The 19,378-nt window shown below is 39.5% G+C and overlaps 1 protein-coding gene across 2 annotated transcripts in view; it reads right to left on the reverse strand.

Annotated features, from left to right (window-relative positions):
- SKIC3 (SKI3 subunit of superkiller complex) overlaps positions 1–19,378 on the reverse strand; it is a 99,124-nt gene that overhangs the window by 49,213 nt on the left and 30,533 nt on the right. For both annotated transcript variants that reach the window (XM_066381857.1, XM_066381856.1), the window contains 8 exons: positions 18,087–18,188; positions 16,431–16,570; positions 12,776–12,862; positions 12,590–12,693; positions 12,097–12,223; positions 11,256–11,435; positions 10,469–10,593; positions 1,573–1,826 (listed from right to left, as the gene is read on the reverse strand). In XM_066381857.1, the coding sequence (XP_066237954.1) occupies positions 1,573–1,826; positions 10,469–10,593; positions 11,256–11,435; positions 12,097–12,223; positions 12,590–12,693; positions 12,776–12,862; positions 16,431–16,570; positions 18,087–18,188 (1,119 nt within the window). The remainder of the gene's footprint in view (positions 1–1,572; positions 1,827–10,468; positions 10,594–11,255; positions 11,436–12,096; positions 12,224–12,589; positions 12,694–12,775; positions 12,863–16,430; positions 16,571–18,086; positions 18,189–19,378) is intronic.

Consider the following 19,378-nt stretch of genomic DNA (forward strand, 5'->3'; position numbering starts at 1 on the left):
TCTTAAAAATCTCAGCCTTGAAAATGGAGATATTATCTAAATGCTAACCTCTGCCATATTACTAATCATCAAACATTGTAAGCTCTGACTGGTTGCTCAGTGGTAAAGCATCAGCCCAGCATGTGGAAGTCTAAGGTTCAATTCCCAGTCAGGGCACACAGGAGAAGTGACCATTTGCTTCTCTACCCCTCTCTCTCTTCTCCCCTCCCGCAGTCATGGCTGGAATGGTTCAAGTAATTTGGCCCTAGGCGCTGAGGATGGCTCCATGACCTTGCCTCAGGTGCTGAAATAGCTCCCTTCAGAGCAGTGGGGCAGTGGCCCCAGATGGGGAGAGCACTGCCCCCTAGTGGGCTTATCGGGTGGATCTGGTCAGAGCACATGCAGGATTCTGTCTCTCTGCCTCCCTGCCTCTCACTTAATAAAAAAAAAAAATTGTGAAACAAAATCTGATTTTTTTATGTTCAAAACTATATAATACCATAAAAATTAAATAAAATCAATTTCCTAAAGTGCCTAAGAAACACTAATAAAATGAAGTTTTACAGCATTTTTTTAAAGAAGGTTTTCAAGACAAATTACATGGTACTTATAACATATACTATTTCTGATTTAAACTCTAATTTCTTGTTCCAACAGCTGAAGATTTTTTTTACTATAACAAGTATATAGAACCAAAACTGTAATGCTAATGTACTACCACAAAGGAAATATTCTTTTTACTATCTTGTTGAATCACTGGGTCTGTTACCAAGAAAGAAAGTTCTATTTTTTACCATGTTTTAAGTTAAGAAAATGTGAATAATTTTTAAAAACTGAGGTTTACTCATATTTGTGCACTATTCATAATTTTAGGAGTGATGAACTGCTTGGAACAGCTGTTGAAGTATATATTTTCCTACCTAGGTCTATATACTTCTGCCATTTTCTTAAAGAAGCAAACAATGCTGTATTATATATGTTAAAGTTTTCTTGATTTTATATATAAAAGAAAAATGTTTTTGATTTTGTTTAAAAAAGAAAAAATAGAAAGCATATATAATGATTTTGATGAAATGAAATCATAAAAATTTAGATAGAAATGATGTTTTACTTTATATTACTAAAAGTAATTTGTTAACAAGGACAATGTGTCTATAGAGGAACTGAAATTAACTTAGATACATAAAAAATAATGCAAGCTGCCTCTAACGTTCAAAAATTGAAAAAAATGAGCTTCTATAATTTACAAAGTAATTAAAAGGTATTCAACTATTCTGAAGCAATAGTGAATTAATTACTAAAGTAAAGAACAGGAAAAATCTTGTCTGAGAAATCCATTTTAGATCCAATAGCTATCATATTTGTTTAAAAGTCAAATCTCTATTATATTACTATTTACTAACTTATGAAACAAGACTTCAAATTTCTATATTCAATTCTTTATGACAAGCTATATACTATTCAAGAGGATCATAATGGCTGCTTACTACTAAGAAGTCCTTTTCTCAGGTTACTCAAGACATTTAGGAAATTCACTCAAGGATTTTGTACTCAGCATCACAAAAGTGAAAGGAGCTATTAAAAACAAATTACCTTTCAAAGCAGGCACGTAATCTTCTTTCTTTTCAATGATGAGCTGGTATTGAGCTACCGCCTCCTTATATTGGCCTAGGAGTTGCTGTATTGCTGCAACCTTAAACACGCTGTATGTGGACTCTGGGTTCAGCTCACTGGCTTTTGTGAAGGACTTCAAGGCCGTTGTATAGCTGCCTCTGCTTAAGTATGCCTCTCCTAACGATTCCCAGCAATTGAAGTCCTTTGGGTCTGCCCTTAACGCTGCCTGTAAACTTAAATGTCAAGAAACAATAAGAGAATTAAAAGTAAAAGAACTACTTCTACACTTAAAAGGAAAATACAAAATAAATAATTTAATTGAATCACACATACCCATGCTTCCTTCTCTTTATAAAAGTGCTATTTAAAACAGGTATACCTGGGCCCTGACCGGTTGGCTCAGTGGTAGAGCGTCGGCCTGGTGTGGAGTCCCGGGTCCGATTCCTGGCCAGGGCACACAGGAGAAGCACCCATCTGCTTCTCCACCCCTCCCCCTCTCCTTCCTCTCTGTCTCTCTCTTCCCCTCCTGCAGCCAAGGCTCCACTGGAGCAAAGTTTGCCCGGGTGCTGAGGATGGCTCTGAGGCCTCTGCCTCAGACGCTAGAATGGCTCCGATTGCGGCAGAGCAACGCCTCGGATGGGCAGAGCATCGCCCCCTGGTGGGCGTGCCACGTGGATCCCGGTCGGGCGCACGCAAGAGTCTGTCTGACTGCCTCCCTGTTTCCAGCTTCGGAAAAAAAAAAAAAAAAAAGTTTAAAACAGGTATACCTGTTCCTTTCATAACTTGAATATTTTTTATACTAAAAAAATTTTTTCTTATTTTTTTATTGACTTAAATTTATTGTGTTTACATAGATTCAAGTGTCCCACTGAATACATCCTCCCACACCCCCAAATTCCCCTCAACATCCTTCTTGCCCCCTCCCCCCAACACCCTCTCCGCTTTCCTCCAGGATTTGCTCTTCTGCTCTCTACAATGCTGTTATGCATATATAATTTCACCAAGCTCTTTCCCTTCTCTGATCTCATCCTCTCATCCACTTTCCCTCTGTCCGCTTTCCCACTGGTTCCTTTGATCCCTCCTCTGCTTCTATTCTGTTCCTCAGTTCACATTGTTCATTGGATTCCTCATATGAGTGAAGTCATATGATATTTTTATTTCTTGCCTGGCTTATGTCACTTAACATAATAGTTTCCAGGTCCATCCATGTTGTTGCAAAAGGTAGTATTTCCTTCTTTTTAATGGCCCCATATTATTCCACGTGTATATGTAGTACAGCTTTTTAATCCACTCGTCCACTGAAGGACACTTGGGCTGTATCCAGATCTTCATTATTGTAAACAATGCTGCCATTAACATGGAGGTGCATTTCTTCTTTTGAATCAGTGATTTGGTGTTCTTAGTATATATTCCTAAAAGTGGGATAGCTGGGTCAAAAGGCAGTTCCATTTTTAATTTTTTGAGGAATCTCCATACCATTTTCCACAGTGGTTGCACCAGTCTGCATTTCCACCAGCAGTGCAGGAGGGTTCCTTTCTCTCCACATCCTCGCCAGCACTTACTCTGTGTTGTTTTGTTGATGAGCGCCAGTCAGAATGGTGTGAGGTGATATCTCATTGTGGTTTTAATTTGCATTTCTCTAATGATTAGTGATATTGAACATTTTTTCTTTTGCCTATTGGCCATCTGAATGTCTTCTTTGAAGTGTCTATTCATTTCTTTTGCCCATTTTTGATTTGATTATGTTCCTTGATTTCTCTTATCAATGTTTTATAATTTTCTGAGTACAAGTCTTTAACCTCCTTGGTTAAATTTACAGCTAGGTACTTTCTTTGTTGTTGTTGCAGTAGTGAAGGGGATTGTTTTCTTAATTTCTCTTTCAGACAGTTCATTGTTGGTGTATAAAAATGCCACTGGTTTTTGAATATTAATTTTATATCCTGCCACCTTGCTGAATTCATTTATTCGGTCCAGTAGGTTTTTACTGAGACTTTAGGGTTTTCTATGTACAGTATCATATCATCAGCAAATAATGATAGTTTTACTTCTTCTTTTTCAATTTGGATGCATTTCTAAAATCTTAAATCTACATTCCTCTTTACTAGATTCCCCAGCCCCCCTTGTACTGTTTACAACAGGACCTTTAACATTTCTTACATCATTGGTTTGATTGTAATAAATTCCTTGAGGGTTTGTTGTTTTTTTTTGGTATAGGAAACTTTTTATTTCTCCTTCTATTTTAAACGATAGCCTTGCTGGATAAAGAAGTCTTGGTTGTAGAATCTTGTTCTGCATTAATTTGAATATTTCTTGCCATTCCTTCTCGCCTCAAGTGTTCTTGTTGAGAAGTCGGATGTCATCCTTATGGGGGCTCCTTTGTAGGTGATTGATTGCTTTTCTCTTGCAACTTTTAGTATTCTTTATTTCTTAGCTTTGGTTTTTTAATTATGATATGTCTTCATTTAGGTTTATTTGGGTTCCTTTTTAATGAGATTCTCTGTGCTTCTTGAACTTGTGTGACTTTTTCCTGCATCAATTTTGGGACATTTTCAGCTATGATTTCTTCAATCAGGTTCTCTATCCCTTGTTCTTTCTCTTCTCCTTCAGGAACACCTATGATGCAGATGTTGTTTCTCTTCCTATTGTAACGGAACTCTCTTAGAGTTTTCTCAGACATTTTGATCCTCTTTTTCTTTTGCTGTTCTGCTTCTGTGCTTTTGCCTATCTTGTCCTCTAAATTGCTGATTTGATCCTCTTTTTCATCCCGCCTGCTTTTCATTCCTTGTAGTGTAGTCTTCATTTCTGATATTGTGTTTATCATTTCTGTCTGATCCTTTTTTATGATTTCAATGTCCTTTCTGATGCCAGATATCTCATTGTTTAGGTGCTCATGTTGTCTATCTATGGTTGCTCTAAGATCCTTGAGCATCCTCACAATCATTATTCTAAACCAGGGGTCCCCAAACTATGGCCCGTGGGCCATATGCGGCTCGCAACGGCCTTTTACCCGGCCCCCGTCGCACTTACAGGGATTCAGCTGGTTCCCTGATTCATTTCAATTGTAAGCGCCAGATTGAAATAATGCGCCTGCTGCTATACAGGAACTCTTTCCTGTATTGCGCTCGGCGCTCACTGTCCTACCTAGATGATCACGTCACGACGTTGTAGCGCGCGACGTGCGTATCTAGGCCTGACAGACTGAAGACCGAGGCGCTGGGTCCACAGTGCGGCAGCCACACTAGGTAAGTATATTTTTTATTTATTTTTTAATTGGATTTTAAAAATGGACCTATATTGTGGGCAGAGACCTGAACCTACATGGGAGGCAGAGACCTGGACCTACATGGGAGGCAGAGAACTGGACCTACATGAGGGGCAGAGACCTAGATCTACATGGGGGGGGCAGAGACCTGGACCTATATGGGGGCAGAGGGCATGGACCTACATGAGGGGCAGAGGGCATGGACCTACATGGGAGGCAGAGACCTGGAACTACATGAGGGCAGAGACCTGGAACTACATGGGGGGCAGAGGGCATGGACCTACATGGGGGGGAAGAAGGCATGGACCTACATTGTGGGCAGAAACCTGGACCTACATGGGAGGCAGAGGCCTGGACCTACATGAAGGGCAGAGAGCATGGGACCTATATGGAGGGGCAGAGAGCATATATATATTGGTATTTAAGTATTATCAATTTGGAATCCCTAGGAAACAATGACGTCAAGAAAGAGAAAAACTGACTCAGAGTGTAGGATATTCAAAGAACAGTGGACTTATGATTACTTTTTCATGCAGTACAAGGAAAGAGCTGTGTGTTTGATATGTCAGAATATAGTGTCTGTGTTCAAAGAGTATAATTTGCGTCGACACTATCAAACTCAACATAAAGATAAATGATTGGTTGGAGATGTGAGAAAAGATAAAATATTAAAACTGAAAAATTCATTGTCAACTCAGCAAAATACTTTGGTGAAGCAGAAGCAGCTAATGTTTCATCACTACGAGGAAGTTTTCAAGTTGCCAAGCTAATAGCATGCGCTGGCAGATCATTCGTGGAGGGAGAATTTGTTAAAGAGTGCCTTCTTTCTGTTGCCAAAGAGATGTGTCCAGAAAAGGCAGACTTATTTAGTACAGTTAGTCTTTCAGGATCTACAATAACACGAAGGATTAAAGAAATGGGGGACAATTTGCATCAGCATTTGCAAAACTCTGTGAGAAAATTTTCTTATTTTTCCTTGGCACTCGACGAGAGCAATGATGTTCGTGATTCTACACAACTTCTAATTTTTATTCATGGGATGAATGACAATTTCGAAGTCACAGAAGAGCTTGCTGCACTGCAAAGCATCAAAGGAACTACTATGGGAGAGGATATCTATGAAAAGGTTTCCCAAACTGTGAAGGATTTGGAGCTGGACTGGGCTAAACTATCCAGTGTGGCAACTGATGGTGCGCCTAGTATGGTGGGGCCTAAGAAAGGAGTAATTGCTCGCATTAACCTAGAGATGGACAAACTTAACCATTCTCATCCAATAGCCATACACTGCCTCATCCACTAACAAGCGTTATGTAGTAAATCACTGAAGTGGGACTCTGTTATGAAAATTGTGGTATGTTGTGTTAACTTCATTAGAACTAATGCACTAAACCACAGGCAATTTCAGGAATTTCTGTCTGAGCTAAATGTGGCCTATGAAGGTGTTCTGTACTACACCGAAGTCCGTTGGCTGAGTCGAGGGAGAGTTTTGAGATATTTCTGACTTACTTCCACAGATTACAGCTTTTATGCTTTCAAAAAACAAAGAATTACCAGAGCTCAATGATGTAGAATGGAAATGGCACCTCGCCTTTCTGACAGATGTAACAGAGCTACTCAACAGTTTCAATGTGCAACTTCAAGGAAAAGGGAAGCTCATCTGTGATATGCAATCACATGTAAAAGCATTTGAAGTAAAATTAGGCCTCCTTATTAAACAAGTGAAGGAGGAAAATTTCTGCCATCTCCCCTTAACTCAAAATCTGTTAGCGGAAAAACTCTTGATTGCATTCCCAAAAGAAGTATGTGTGGATTCACTGGAAAAGTTGCAAAAGGAGTTCCAATTTAGATTTAAAGAGCTTCATCTCCATGAACAGGACATTCAGCTTTTCCGTAACCCATTTTCTATTGACATTGAAAATGTGGATTCAATTTACCAAATGGAACTGGCTGAACTGCAGAATTGTGATTCTCTGAAAGACGCATTCAAGTCAAACAACTTGCCTAATTTCTATGCCTCTCTCTCATCAGAGACATATCCTAATATCAGGAACCATGCTCTTAAAATGTCAACAATTTTTGGCAGCATTTATGTCTGCGAACAGACATTTACTAGGATGAAAAATTTTAGCTTTTATTTAGTTTTGTTGTTTTTTTTTGTATTTTTCTGAAGCTAGAAACGGGGAGAGACAGTCAGACAGACTCCCGCATGCGCCCGACCGGGATCCACCCGGCACGCCCACCAGGGGCAACGCTCTGCCCACCAGGGGGCGATGCTCTGCCCCTCTGGGGCGTCAATCTGCTGCGACCAGAGCCACTCTAGCGCCTGGGGTAGAGGCCAAGGAGCCATCCCCAGCGCCTGGGCCATCTTTGCTCCAATGGAGCCTTGGCTGCGGGAGGGGAGGAGAGAGACAGAGAGGAAAGAGAGGGGGAGGGGTGGAGAAGCAGATGGGCGCTTCTCCTATGTGCCCTGGCTGGGAATCGAACCCGGGTCCCCCACACGTCAGGTCGACGCTCTACCGCTGAGCCAACCGGCCAGGGCCTAGGATGAAAAATTTTAAATGTCCAACCCGATCTAGACTAACCGATGAACACTTGCATCATTTGTTGCGGCTAGCAGTGACAAATATGGAACCGGACATTGACTATCTGATTAGCCAAAAGCAAGCCCATAGTTCCCATTGAAATGTTGGTAAGTTTGTTGATTAAAATTTACTTGTTCTTTATTTTAAATATCGTATTTGTTCCTGTTTTGTTTTTTTACTTAAAAATAAGATGTGTGCGGTGTGCATAGAGATTTTCATAGTTTTTTTAGTCCGGCCCTCCAACGGTCTGAGGGCCAGTGAACTGGCCCCCTGTGTAAAAAGTTTGGGGACCCCTGTTCTAAACTCTGCATCCGGCATCTTAGTTATTTCCATTTCATTCAATTCTTTTTCTGGGGATTCCTCTAGTTGATTCATTTGAATTGCACTTCCCTGTCTTCCCATTTTGTCTCGATATAGACTGCTCCTTCAAATATGTTGATTGTGTAGCTGAGTATACGGTTGGTGTTGTTGATTCCAGCTTTCAGTTGTGTAATTTCTAAATCTTCCTGGGATGGCTTCAGCTGTTTGTAATCCGCTGTGGGCTACTTGTCTGCTGCTACTGCTCTTTATGCTGTTTGTGACAATGTTTTCTATGCCTTAGCTGGGTCAGGTGTGAGGAGTCTTTCCTTAAGATACCACTCTAACTATGGTTGTTAGGTCTTGAGCTGATGCTCTGTATCTGGCCGCTTGATGTACCAGCCCTGGAACTCACAGGCCGGAAACTGGCGAAGACCAGTGGGGGTCACCGCTTTTGACTGGCCCTCAGCAACCTTCTTGGAGCTACAGGCGATCCAGAATCATCATCTCCTCATCCGACACCCGATCCTGCATGTCGGCCATCTTGGGCTGCTCTGGCCCAGCCCGGCCCTGGTGCGAGGCAGGTCGGGAAGGACGCTGAGAATACTAAAAAATTTTACTACAAATTTGCAATGAATAAGAACAAAATAACTTTTTTGAAGACATGCTGAACAGAATGCCTTTCCTTGACTATCTGGAAAAACTTCACTTTCCTCTCCTACCAGAACAGCTGTATGTCTCAGTATGCCTCATCATAGCCTATAAACCAGGGGTCCCTAAACTTTTTTTTTTTTTTGTATTTTTCCGAAGCTGGAAACAGGGAGGCAGTCAGTCTCCCACATGTGCCCGACAGGGATCCACCCGGCATGCCCACCAGGGGGTGATGCTCTGCCCATCTGGGGCGTTGCTCTGTTGCAACCAGAGCCATTCCAGCGCCTGAGGCAGAGGCCATAGAGCCATCCATCCTCAGTGCCTGGGCCAACTTTGCTTCAATGGAGCCTTGGCTGTGGGAGGGGAAGAGAGAGACAGAGAGGAAGGAGAGGGGGAGGGGTGGAGAAGCAGATGGGCACTTCTCCTGTGTGCCCTGGCCAGGAATCGAACCCGGGACTCCTGCACGCCAGGCCAATGCTCTACCACTGAACCAACTGGCCAGGGTCCCAAACTTTTTACATAGGGGACCAGTTCACTGTCCCTCAGACCACTGGAGGACCGGACTATAAAAAAAACTATGAACAAATCCCTATGCACACTGCACATATCTTATTTTAAAGTAAAAAAACAGAAAGGAATACAATATTTAAAATAAAGAACAAGTAAATTTAAATCAACAAACTGACCAGTATTTCAATGGGAACTAAAAATAAGACAGTCCCCATCTTTTGGGGGTAAAATTAATATAAGACAGGGTCTTATAATAGGGGAAACATGGTGTGTAGTAATGTGGGGGGAGACTTTTGGGCAAAGGGAGGTTATAGGGGCCATTATGTTGTTGTACATTTGGGGGAGTATGGGGGGGCCATTGTACTGTATAGTAATGGTTATAGCGCTTGCCTTTCTTCCTACTTCTGCTGTTATTTCACACTGCTTCCGGTGATGTGGGGTGCTGCAGCCGCAGACCGGATGTGCGTCATATGACACACTTCCAAAGCCATGACGTGTGCATCCTGCGTCATCGGAAGTAGTACTGTACGTGAGCAACGCCACGCTTTGCTGCGTCACCACATACAATACTCCACATACAGCATCCACATCCTGTGCTACTCTCACGGACCACCAATGAAAGAGGTGCCCCTTCCGGAAGTGCGGAAGTGCGGTGGGGGCCGGATAAATGGCCTCAGGGGGACACATGTGGCCCGCAGGCCGTAGTTTGGAAACCCCTGCTATAAACCGACACCAATCCTACCAAAACAGAGATAACCACAGTTGAAAAATAGGAATAATAGGCATGCTTTAAGTTTTTGATTAAATTCCATTTCCAGGAAAAGAATAAAATTAATGTATTCTAGGTATTAACATAACTTAGAAACAACTCTATCTTGATTCAAATATATTTTATTTACCCTAAGTGTAGCTCAAACCTCTTGCTTAGAATGAGCTGCTTCAAATGCCCTTCAAGCTGCAAATGTCTTCACTGCCCAAAAGCAATGTATGTGATTGGGAGAACAGATATTAACCTCCGCTTTTATCATTCCTTAGATTTCTACTGATAACCTACTATATATGATATTATTAAGACTTCATTCGGGCCTGACCTGTGGTGGCACAGTGGATAAAGCGTCGACCTGGAAATGCTGAGGTCGCCGGTTCGAAACCCTGGGCTTGCCTGGTCAAGGCACATATGGGAGTTGATGCTTCCAGCTCCTCCCCCCTTCTCTCTCTCTGTCTCTCCTCTCTCTCTGTCTCTCCCTCTCCTGTCTAAAATGAATAAATAAAAAAATAAATAAATAAAAAAATAAAAATTAAAAAAAAATTAAGAAACTCTTAAAAAAAAAAAAAAAAAAGACTTCATTCGGTTGGCTATACTCCTTAACAACAGGACATCATTTCACCCATTTTTTTAATTCCAGTACCGTGCAGATAATAAGAACCAATCAACTTTAAATAAGTTTAGCTATTTCTTTCCTCAAAACACAACCTGGTATGAGACAACCTGTAAAGTTCATTTTGGGTACAAATGAAGTTTAAGAAGCCACTATGCTGTGGAACAAAGTTTAAATATAATGAAGTGCCTTACTCAGCCACTGCTTGAGAATGCTGACCAGCTTTCAAATAGTACAGCCCTCGCCGAAGCCAAGCCCATTTTGCGGTTCCAGCACTTGCCTTTTGAGTTACCGTTGTCAGGATAGCTAAGGCAGTTTCCTAATAAGAAGAACTAAGATTAGAAGATAAGCAAATATCATAAAAATACAAAACACGTAAGTAAAGTATTCAAATATATACATATTTTTTTAAGTGAGAAAGAGACAGGGACAGACAGAGGGACAGATAGGGACAGACAGACAGAAAGGGAGAGATAAGAAGCAACAATCCTTCGCTGCGACACCTTAGTTGCTCATTGATTGCTTTCCCCCATGTGCCTTGACGGGGACTACAGCAGAGTGAGGGACGCCTTGCTCAAACCAGTAACCTTGGGGTCATGTCTATGATCCCACACTCAAGCCAGCAACCCCGCTCTCAAGCTGGATGAGCCTGTGCTCAAGCTGAAGACCTCGGGGTTTTGAACCTGGGTCCTCTGTGTCCCAGGCCAATGCTCTATCCATTGTGCTATCGCCTGGTTAGGCTCAAATATATTTTCATTTACCACTTCTGATTTTTTAAATTTAAACTGGTATATACAGTTTCAACAATAAATTAAAATTTTAACGTCTGCCAATGAAATGAAAATTTACTCTATGATGACAAATATATTTCCTATTGCATCTACAAGGAAAAATAAAGATAATTTTAAAGTATACATATATAAAAGTGTTTCTATTTCCACACTTCACATAAAAACAAAGGACACAAATTATTGGACATACCATCTCCTCCAGCTCCACACTTAAATCAACCGCAGCCGCTCCAGATTCCACATCAGTGTCATCTAACTCAAAAGCTTTCCTGTAACATCCACGAGCTCTGTTTTTATCTCCTATGACATCTCTGTAATAATGACCCAAATAGCAGAAAACTTTGCCCAGGTATGTATCCAGTCTGGCAGCCTTTGTAATAAAAATTGGTAACATTGTCACCCCATTAAAATTAATAAAAATTTATTTACAAAAAAAACTGGTAACAAACATTAAAGTTTCTCTGGATAGGTCTCTTTAAAAACACAAAAGATAAATACTCAGATTAAAGGGAAAAAGGAACAGTTTTATTAAATATACAAAAATATGCTAAACATCCTTTAATGGAAGATTTAAAACAGGCAAGAAAACGAGCTGTCACTGCTTAAAAGTGTAAAAATGTTATCTTTATTAAAAGAAATGTGAAATTTGAGTATTACATTAATCTGCTTTTATAAGTCAAGGTAAGAAAGTAAGACTTCCAGATGGTAAACATCTAAAAACCAAACAATATAAACATCTAGAATTACATAATTATATGTCCACAAAACTAGAGGTAAATACTTAAGAACAGTATTGTTTTTCAGAGATAATAATCTCATTTTCTATAAAATGTAATTAAGTAACTTCTAAACTTTTATGATTTAGTTTTCTTTGAAAATCCATATAACATTTTTACAAAACCTTATGTATGAGATGAAACACAAAAACAGTTCAGTAAACAGTAATTTTAAGAATCTAATCATATAATTACTATTTATGGCTTTATTATGAATCCATTCAACTAAGAATTAAATGGTAGCACTTATTTTACCTTTAAAAAGTGGGTAAGAGTCTTTGTTTTATCTTTTCTTGTTTCTTCACCCATGAACCAATAGGTTAACCCAAGATGGTAATGATAATCAGCCACTTCAGCATCTTTCCCAAGAGCTCTCTGAAAACTAAGTCACCGGGGGAAGTAAAAAGGAATATTGAAATATATAAATAACAGAATCCTAGCTTAAACAGCCAAAGTTTGATTGATTCAAGGATGGTGAATCTTAAGTCATTACTGTAGGATTCAAATTACAATGGGGAAAAACACCAATTTGTTCCAGCTGATTGGATTTCAAACCCACCATGGATTTTTTTTCTATAGTTACTGTGTTACATGCTAAATACACTACTTAAAAATACCAATACTTAAACCTTACAAAGATCAAGTTTATACAAAACTGTATCTGTACCAAGCCCACCTACTTTGAATTTTTGAAAAATATAAAAAACGAAGATACAACTTAACCTATTAGCAATCCATATAGCCTTACCATTTTTCTGCTTGCCGATAGTCCTTTTTGGTAAAATGAATAAAAGCCTCCAGGGCATGAGCTTCAGGTAGGTCAGGATAAGAAGCGAGCACCTCTTCCATAATCTATAAAGTAGGTATCTGTCAATTCCATATCCAAATTAAAATAACTTAAAAAAAACTCCTCAGTTTGAATGATAAAACCAACCTTTGAAGCTTCATCTAATGAGCCTTTATTCAGATAGGCCAAGCTTCTGAGAACCAACAGTCCTGGGATATTATTTGCATCAGAAATCTAGAAAGTAATAATTGTAAAGATTGCTATAAATCTCCTTCAAAACAGGCAGCAATATTTCCTGTAATTAAATAATAACCACGGAAGAGCACAGAATAAAGACACAGAGGTATTGATTTCTATCATTACTCAGTTTCATTCTTTGCAACCTTTTTCTAGAGAAAATTTCAAACACATAAAAAAAAATCAGAGAATAATATATTAAATCACATGTACTCATCATCCAGCTTCAATTATTAACATAGTCAATCTTTTCTTTCTATACCTCCACCTAGTCCACACCACACCCTGCTGAGATTATCCCACATGACAAACTTTTCATCTGATACTTCTGTGTCTATATCAACAAAATAAGTTCAATTTTAAATAACATAATCACACTAACATTATAAACACCTGAACAAATTTAAAAAAAGAAAAAAGCAAACAAGAGAAAAAAAACTAAATAAAACCAAAACATCATTAATAGCATCAAATAATTTGTGTTTAGAGTTCTTTATCTCATATATATTTGAATACTTTATTTAATCAAAATCAAAATAAGGTGCATATATTTTAAGTTGCTAATAAGTCTGTTAAGTCTCCCTTTATTATTTAATTTACTGGGGTAACAGTGGTCACTAAAATTACGTTTCAAGTGTATAATTTTATAAGACACACTCTGCACAATGCGTTATGAGCTCATCATGCAGTCTTCCATCGCCACGCTTAGCGCATGTACCCTCTTCTACCCCCCACCCCTCTTTCCCCTGGTAATCACTATACTATTGTCTGTGTCCATGAGGGTATGTTTTTTGCTTAATCCCTTCGCCTATTTCACCCAGCACCCCAGTTACCCTCCTCTGACATCTGTCAGTCTGTTCTCTGTAGAAATGAATCAATGAGTCTGTCTCTATTTTGTTTGTTATTTTGTTCATTAGATTGCACATATGTATAAGTGAAATCATAAGGCACATGCCTTTCTTGACTGGTTTATTTCACTTAGCAGAATAACCTCCAGGTACAACAATGCTGTTTCAAAAGGTAAGAGATCCTTCTTTATGGCTGAGTAGTAGTCCATTGTGTAAGCGTACCACAGTTTTTTATCTGCTCATCTACTGATGTACATTTGGGCTGCTTTCAAATCTTGGCTATTGTAAATAGTGCTGCAATGAACATAGGTGTGCATATTTTGTTTTGAATCAGTGTTTTGGGATTCTTAGGATATATTCCTAAAAGTGGAATAGCTGGGTCAAAAGGCAGTTCCATTTTTAGTTGTTTGAGGAATCTCCATACTGTTTTCCACAGCGGCTGCACCAGTCTGCATTCCCACCAAGTAGTGCACAAAGATTCCCTTTTCTCCACATTCTCGCCAGCACTTGTCATTTGTGGATTTATTGAAGACAGTCATTCTGACAAGTGTAAAGTATTATCTCATTATGGTTTTAATTAGCATTTCTCTTATTAGTGATGTTGAGTATATTTTCATATGTCTGTTGGCCATCTCTACGTCCTCTTTGGAGAAGTGTCTCTTTAGTTCTTTTGCCCATATTTTAATTAGATTGTGCTTTTTTTTTCCTTTGGTGTTGAGTTCTTCACACTTTTTGGATATTAACTCTTTATCAGATGTATCAGTGGGGAATATGTTCTAACCATTAATAAGATGAAAAGGAAATCCATTGAATGGGAGAACATATTCACCAATGACATATCTGTTAAGCATTTTTAGCATTCCTTCCACCCTTTTCTTCTTTCTCCCTTACAATTTAACTGTTGAAAAATATGGGCCATTTGTCAGTTTCTCATAATCTGGTTTTTTGCTAAATGTATTCTCATAGTGTGACGTGTTCGGTTCCCTGATCTTCTGTAAATTAGGTCTAGAAGCCTAATCTGATTCAGGTTTGATGTTTTGGCAAGAATACCTCACATAGCCTGACCAGGCAGTGGCGCAGTGGATAGAGCGTTGGATTGAGATGCAGAAGACCCAGGTTCAAGACCCCGAGGTTGCCAGTTTGAGTGCGGGCTCATCTGGTTTGAGCAAAGATCACCAGCTTGGACCCAAGGTCGCTGGCTTTAGCGAGGGGTTACTGGGTCTGCTGAAGGCCCTTGGTCAAGGCACATATGAGAAAGCAATCAATGAACAACTAAGGTGTCGCAACGAAAAACTGATAATTGATACTTCTCATCTCTCTCCGTTCCTGCCTGTCTGTTCCTCTCTCTGACTCTCTCTCTCTGCCTGGTAAAAAAAAAAAAAAAAAAAAGAATACCTCACATGTATTTGCACTTGGTTATGATGTCTGGTTGTTTTTCTTTTCATGATGCTTGTAGCCACTGATACTAAATGCCTGTATCCATTCATTACAGACTGCAAAAGTGGTGATTACTTTTCTCATTTTATCATTCGTTTGTGGAATACTTCAACAAAGAGAACTTTCCTTTCCTCTATCTATTTGATTATTCTTAGGAACAGTACATAGAGGAAAGGCATCATAAATGCCTTAATTCTTTTCAACTGGTCTTTAGCATCCTCCAAAGATTTATTTTATTGAGGATGTTTTGTTGAAAATTTTTTTTTGTATCATCATGAACACTTGTATTTAAACATATTTGATGTCTTTCAATTCACTGCAGTTACTGGTGCTCAAACTGCCCACTCTTCAACCAGTGAGGATGCATTCATGCTAGTTCCTGAGTCCCTCCAACAAATCTAGGACCATTTTAGTTTCCTTGATTTCTAGCACTGAAAGATGTTCTGGGCTCTTCCTGTATGTTTTCTGTCTCAGACCTGGGTGCTATCAGTTTTCCAAGGCACTTTTCATTTTGTTTTTTTGTAAAAAAATAAAATACTGAAAAGACCTCCACAAAGCATTCATACATTATTGGTAGAAGGCAAAGAGGAAATAAGGTATTAGTTCTTGAAGGATGCTTCCAACTACTAATTTTAAAGAAATAATACGAAATGTAAAACCCTTTGAAATATACAAAACAGATTTTTTTATAGTCAAAACCTTGCAATATACTGAATGATATAAATTTAAATTTAGATTTAAAATGCTTTCATCTGACAAAAATCTTTAAAGGCACTGTTGTTATAATTCGTAACTTACCAGTTAAGTTTTTTTGCTAGGGAATTTCAAATTGCTTGAATAAATAACATTATGAAATCAGTTTGCTTCTTAAATATCAAGCTTCCTCTGAGTGTTTTATTAAATTGCATAAAACAAATAAAGAACATTCCCTACCATGAAGCTACTTGTGTCCTTAGTTATTCCTGTCAATAACCTATGAAATATATTCTGTGAGAAAAAATTAGAATCCCAAATTAATAATAATCAAGTAGTAACTTAAGAGGGCAAAAAGAGAAGAGAATAATAAGAGCAAGAACTAAAGAAAGACATTGTATCATATGAAGAGCAGTGTAAATAAGTAAGGAGAAGCAGATAACCTTAGGAGTTACAAAAGTACAGATGCGGTGAATTTATACCTCTAACACAAAACTCATGTAAGTAAACGTGGTAAGAAAACGCCCTTGATGCCTGGTTGACTGGAGACTAAGTCAGCTGAAGGGAAAATGCAATGATAAGACTACCTGATCAAGAGTACAAAGTGCTTCCTCCGAAGATTCATAATCTGAGAGTTTAACCAAAGCCTCTGCTTTCAAACGAAGACAAAGATTCTTCTGATGAAAACTGCCACCAGACATACCAAGATTATCCATGTTCTTCAGAGCTGACAAAATTAAGGACATCTAAATGAATACAACCATATCACTTCCCTTCTTTTCTTTTTAAGAGACATATAATAAATTAGTTACAATAATAGTCAAAACCATACATATGATGATAATTAAAAGCTAAATATAAATTCTCCCCTGAACTCTTTGTGGAAATATCTGAATTTAAAACAGAACAGACCTCAATTTAAAACCTTTATCTTCAGCCTGACCAGGCGGTGGCACAGGGTATAGAGCATTGTACTGGAACACAGAAGACCTAGGTACGAAACCTCAAGGTCACTGGCTTGAGCATACGCTCATCCGGTTTGAGCACAGCTCACCAGCTTGAACCCAAGGTTGCTGCCTTGAGCAAGGGGTCGCTCGATCTGCTGTAGCCCTTTGGTCAAGGCACATATAAAAAGCAACCAATGAACAACTAAGGTGCTGCAATGAAGAACTGATGCTACTCATCTCTCTCCCTTCCTATCTTTCTGTCCCTATCTGTCCCTCTCTCTTTCTGTCACAAAAAATAAAATAAAAACAAAACTTTTATCTTCACACAACATAACAAGACTGGATATCCTGAAACAATGATGGCTGTGGTTTCTGCTACATAACAAAGGTTAGCTCTCAGCCAATGCATCTGTAACAAACATAGCAAATTAAGGCTACTGAGAAGGGAAAGAAGCTGAATTAGAATGGACCAGGGTGAATTGTTTCTCAACTAAAGAGGGTAGGCCACCAGCTGTATCAGAGCAATGAATCACTTGTGATTTTCTATCCCATGCCATTCAAATAGGCTCCAAGATGCCTTTCTTTATCTAGGAACTAGTGAAGGTCCTGGAACACACCAGGAACTTTATTGTTACAAGACAGAGCACCACCACACAAGCCAAACTGACTGTCAAAATTCCAAGAGTGAGAAACCTTTGACAAATATTCATTGTCAGTTTAAAAATACACTAATAGGGATGCATAGAGACCTGGCATTTTTTAACCTCAATGAAATTTAAATTAGTTGGTAACTTCAAAAATAAAATATAGCAGCCCTGGCCGGTTGGCTCAGTGGTAGAGCATCGGCCTGGCATGCAGGAGTCCCAGGTTCGATTCCCGGCCAGGGCACACAGGAAAAGCACCCATCTGCTTCTCTACCCCTCCCCCTCTTCTTCCTCTCTGTCTCTCTCTTCCCCTCCCACAGCCAAAGCTCCATTGGAGCAAAGTTGGCCCGGGCGCTAGGGATGGCTCTATGGCCTCTGCCTCAGGCGCTAGAGTGGCTCTGGTTGCAGCAGAGCAACGCCCCAGATGGGCAGAGCATCGCCCCCTGGTGGGCATGCCAGGTGAATCCCAGTCAGGCGCATGCAGGAGTCTGTCTGACTGCCTCCCCGTTTCCAACTTCAGAAAAATACAAAAATAAATAAATAAATAAATAAAATATAGCACTCTTTAAAATATACATCTTTTTAAACCACTCTCTTTCTTCACCAAGATGAAAAGGTACAGGGTTGGCCAACTTTAAAACATCAAGGATACCTTGATTGCATGAAAGAACAGCTTCCTTAGGTCTATGCATTTTGATTTGGGCTTCTGCCAGATGATACCATCCAGTTGTGCAGAGAGGACTTTCTTTTAACCCTAAAAGAATAAAAATAAGCACAAAATCCAAGGTTTCCATGACTATTGAGATGAACAGCACCACCACCTACTCTCCAAATCAGACCTCTCCCCCTTTCTCATCTCTCACATCTCATCAGTCACAAGGTCACTCTGACTCCAGGCCCCAATCCACTTCTCTACCACCAGGACTGCAGTTCAGTCTCCATCATCTTTATCCCAGAGCACTTCAAGTGCTTGCCATCCACTCTAATTCTCTCTCTATGCTGTGGTGAGAAAATCTGTAAAAATATGAGATTATGAAAATCCCCTGCTTAAAACTTTCCACTGGTTCCCTGCTGCCTTAGGATGCTTAACAAGGTCTGCAGCCTCACTTCTTGTCCTCTTCCTGCTCCCACATTTCATTTGCAAATCTGGCCAAACTACAAGCAATTCCCTGAATGCCAGCTTTCCTCTAACCCAGGCATGGCCAACAGTTTTTGCCCCCGAACCAGATTAGAAAGAAAACTTTTTTCACGGGCCAGACAAAATATTAAAATTAAAAAATGTTAAATACAAAAACAATTTGTTTAAGTAAACAAAATTTTATTGTAATTTGTTTATGAATAAAAGTTAAGTAATTTAGTACAACAAATTAACAAAAAACTAATGTGATGTGTTGAGGTGCTTTGTATTGCCTATTATTTTTTTAATATCTGGCTCTATACTTGTAGTAGCTATTCTTAACACAGCCTCCAAATGTAAATCATTCAATCTTGATCTTGTTGTACTTTTATTTAGATTCATTAAAGAAAAAGTTTGCTCACAAATATAAGCTGAGCTGAAGATTATTGAAGATATCATAGTTTATGTATAGCGATTTAGTTGTGACACCTTAGTTGTTCATTGATTGCTTTCTCATATGTGCCTTGACCGTGGGGCTACAGCAGACCGAGTAACCCCTTGCTCAAGCCAGTGACCTTGGGTCCAAGCTGGTGAGCTTTGCTCAAACCAGATGAGCCCGCGCTCAAGCTGGCGACCTCGGGGTTTTGAACCTGGGCCCTCCGCATCCCAGTCCAACGCTCTATCCACTGCGCCACTGCCTGGTCAGTATGTATAGCGATTTAAAAGTACCACTTATTTCATTTCCACAGTGCATCGTGTGGAGAATATTAAAAATTTAATCACGGGCTGGATCCCACCCGCGGGCCGTATGTTGGCCATGCCTGATC

The sequence above is a fragment of the Saccopteryx leptura genome, chromosome 4 (genome assembly GCF_036850995.1).
Source record: "Saccopteryx leptura isolate mSacLep1 chromosome 4, mSacLep1_pri_phased_curated, whole genome shotgun sequence".
Lineage (NCBI taxonomy): Eukaryota > Metazoa > Chordata > Mammalia > Chiroptera > Emballonuridae > Saccopteryx > Saccopteryx leptura.